Consider the following 3262-nt stretch of genomic DNA (forward strand, 5'->3'; position numbering starts at 1 on the left):
TATATATATATATATATATATATATCCAATAGGGCAAGTATCATAGCAAAAGCGGTATTCACTGGGTTTGGGGGGTGGATTTCGAATGCCAGCACGGGATGCGAATAAAAGGCCAAAAATGACGCGTAGACACCGTGTATCGTTCCTGTCGTCGCCAGTGTCCTGCAAGTTGATGTTCGGCATATGTGGTGTTCTTGCAGGCCTCGGGTGTCTGCTGTTCCTGCTGCTCTTGGATTCCGTCCGCAGCGCTAAGTGGCACGTCTGGACCAACGTGGAGGGCCCCCGTCACTCCAAGGCCGGATGCCACGCGATGTGCAGCACAACATTTGGAGTTCTTCTGGGTGCTCACAACGGTGTGTTCGCGTATAGCAACTGCAACAGCACAACGTGCATATCCAATGAAATCCACGCGGTGTCTGTTTCTCCTGCCACAGAGCTTTATAGTGACATTGACGCAATGAGGCGCAACAGCGGGATAAAGTGGCAATGCGTTGAGTACGCGAGGCGGTACTGGATGATGCGCGGCAGCCCGGTTGGCGCAACCTTTTCCTTGGTGACCGCAGCCGCTGATATATGGTCACTGACAACTGTGCAGTTGCTGAATGGTTCAACGGTGCCGCTGCTGAAGTACGCCAACGGGGCGCCAGCCGACACTGGAGGATCGGCGCCACGTGTTGGGGATCTGCTGATATACCCAAAGCAGCGCACGGACTTTCCGTTCGGGCACGTCGCCGTCGTTGTTGACGTGACGAGCGGCTCTGTCCTGGTGGCGGAGCAGAACTGGGAGAACACCGTGTGGCCCGCCCCGCACCACAACTACTCGCGCGAGATCCCTATGCGCCACGATGCCGATGCCAAGACGTACACCATCACCGACGAGGACGACATCAAGATTACCGGATGGGTGCGGTACGGGATGTAAAGCAGCAAGTGCTGAACTTTCGTTGATGGTTTGAGGTAAAAGGAGTTTCTCGCTCCCTTGCTGCTTTCTTCGGTGATGATGTCTTGTTGCGTGGGCTGATGGGTAGCTGAATTGCTTCACTGCATTTGTCAAGAGTGCATATTATTTTGTTTTGTTTTGTTGTTGGTGTTGTGTTTGGTGATGATGGGGATCGTGCGGGGCTTGGCAGCGACCTCTTTTTGGCTCCGCTTCGTCTCTCTTGCAGCAAGAGGAATCCAAGCGAAGCTATTTTTACTTCTGGGTGATTAGAAGAAGTAGTTCCTCGTCACATGAAGAGAGATGCCACGACCGCCTCCGCCCCGCCCCCGACGGAGCACACGCCGATGCTGCACCCACGCCCGGCGCCGGTAAGCGTGGACACGCTGCAGACACGCGAGGAGTGCGACGCGATGCCGTTCTGGCAGCGCGTCTCTTCGCCGCTTCACCCCGTGTTCCTCACGATGCAGGACCACTGCCACTACGAGTGGGTGGCTGTTCTGCTCTCAACCGTGTCGCTGGTGCTCCTCTTCGTATTTGTGTTTTATTACAACACTCCGCCGGTGCCAATGAACTGCGTCACGTCTTTTGGGCAATTCCTGGGGGAGAGCAACGGCGTGTTGGCCTTTAGTAATTGCAACAGGGGCTATGAAAATGTGGAGGAGCATTTCGTCCTTGTCAAGACTTCGCGAGTGTATAGCGGCGTAAAGTGGAAGGCGACGGAGTACGCGCGGCGCTTTTGGCTGCTCACGAAACGTCCTGGTGTAGAGTTTGTGTCGGTCAACAACGCGGAGGAGATATGGACGAGTGTTGAGGAGGCGTCATATATTGGCGGAAAACGCGCTAAGCTGATTAAAATCCCCAATATTCTCGGAGGCAGCGACAAACTCAACATCAGCAAGGCAATCAAGAAGTCTCAGTGGGAGTATTCCCGCCCACGCGTCGGTGATCTGCTGGTCTACGCGAGTGACGACAACCTGCCGGGGGGGCACGTCGCCGTGATAGTGGACATAGCGCACCAGTCGAACAGTAGTGGGAACAGGGGCACTCCTGGTAGGCACTACGTCATCTACCTCGCCGAGCAGAACTGGGACAACAAGCAGTGGGTAGATGTAGGCGCTGCGGCGCAAGGTGGCATGAGCAGCAGCGGCACACCCGTGCCACGACACTACTCACGCACTGTGCTTCTGCACGAGGAGGAGGCCACGCGCACGATGGGCGTGCATGATGTTGAGGGTACTGTGCTTGGCTGGGTTCGCGTGTAAGGGCTGTGGAGCCGCAGGGTGAAAAGGGGCATAAACGTGTGGCGCCACACTCCGCGAAGTGTGCTTCATGGGAGTGGGTGTGGGGAGTGAGAAAAGCTGAGAGTTATGCCTTGATTTTGTTTTTGATTTCTTTTCTTTGCTGTGGAGTCTCGTTGTGAAACGGAAGGGTGGGTGGAAGAAGGCAATGTAAATGTGCGGCGTTTCTATATCCGTGTTGCCCACTCACTTCTCTTCGTGGCGTGAGACGCACTGGTCAAGCACGGTTGGGTTATTGCTGTTGCTGTGCAACTCATCGCCTGCATCGCCCCCCCCCCCCCCNCCCCACCCACTGACGTATCCGTCTAAATTTTAAACTTTCCTTTCTTTCTTTTTTTTTGTGTGGGGATTGTGCTGTCTTTCATTCTTTTTTCGTTTTTTTTTTTGTTTTCCCTCTCTCTCTCGCTCTCTCCCTCCTGTGTGCATGCGTGTGTGAAGAGTCAGTGAAGACGCGAGGATGGTGTCAAAGGACTCCCGCTACGTGCACCGGCGGTGGTGTCTGGCCGACGCGACGCTGACGATCCACCACCCAAAACTAAAGCTCCTCGTTGACTTCGACGACCCGGCTGGGTTCACGCTCCCGGCGAATGCGCCGCTCAGGTCTGGGGCGCGACGTGCTGCTGCTGCAACAGCCGGCGGTGCCCCGGGCGCGTTTGGTCTCAGCCCAGAGGAAGACCTCCTGGCGGACTGGCGCGAGATTGGCGTGCCGCCGCTCACGGAGGAGTGAGCCCGCGCCCCCAACACCGTGCAGCCGGCGCGACGACGTCTGCGTCCGTGCGTGGAGGCAGTTTGGGAAGAGAGGGAGAACCGCCTGGCAGGGTGCACGATCACCCCCAAGACTCTGCACGGGGGGTGGGGGGTTCCTTGTGTTGTGCGATGTGGGCGTATTCGTCTCTTTGCTTTATCGCTTGTTCTCTTTATATATATATATATATTTTTTTTTGGTTTTAATGCGGTGCGCCCACAACAAATATTCACACAAAAAGAAGAAAGGGAGAAGGCAGCAGCGTCAATGAGTGGCGGG

General features: G+C 55.7%; 3 protein-coding genes across 3 annotated transcripts; all 3 read left to right on the forward strand.

Annotated features, from left to right (window-relative positions):
- Positions 1–85: 85 nt before the first annotated feature.
- On the forward strand, positions 86–922 carry DQ04_03461000 (D-alanyl-glycyl endopeptidase-like protein; the record flags this gene model as incomplete). The annotated part of the gene is made up of 1 exon (XM_009312837.1): positions 86–922. One exon carries the CDS (start codon positions 86–88, stop codon positions 920–922), a length of 837 nt encoding a protein of 278 aa, XP_009311112.1.
- Positions 923–1230: 308 nt separating this feature from the next.
- On the forward strand, positions 1231–2202 carry DQ04_03461010 (D-alanyl-glycyl endopeptidase-like protein; the record flags this gene model as incomplete). Its single annotated transcript, XM_009312838.1, has 1 exon — positions 1231–2202. One exon carries the CDS (start codon positions 1231–1233, stop codon positions 2200–2202), a length of 972 nt encoding a protein of 323 aa, XP_009311113.1.
- Positions 2203–2695: 493 nt separating this feature from the next.
- On the forward strand, positions 2696–2965 carry DQ04_03461020 (hypothetical protein; the record flags this gene model as incomplete). Its single annotated transcript, XM_009312839.1, has 1 exon — positions 2696–2965. One exon carries the CDS (start codon positions 2696–2698, stop codon positions 2963–2965), a length of 270 nt encoding a protein of 89 aa, XP_009311114.1.
- Positions 2966–3262: the final 297 nt, after the last annotated feature.

This window comes from Trypanosoma grayi, assembly GCF_000691245.1.
Source record: "Trypanosoma grayi strain ANR4 Tgr_346_V1, whole genome shotgun sequence".
Lineage (NCBI taxonomy): Eukaryota > Euglenozoa > Kinetoplastea > Trypanosomatida > Trypanosomatidae > Trypanosoma > Trypanosoma grayi.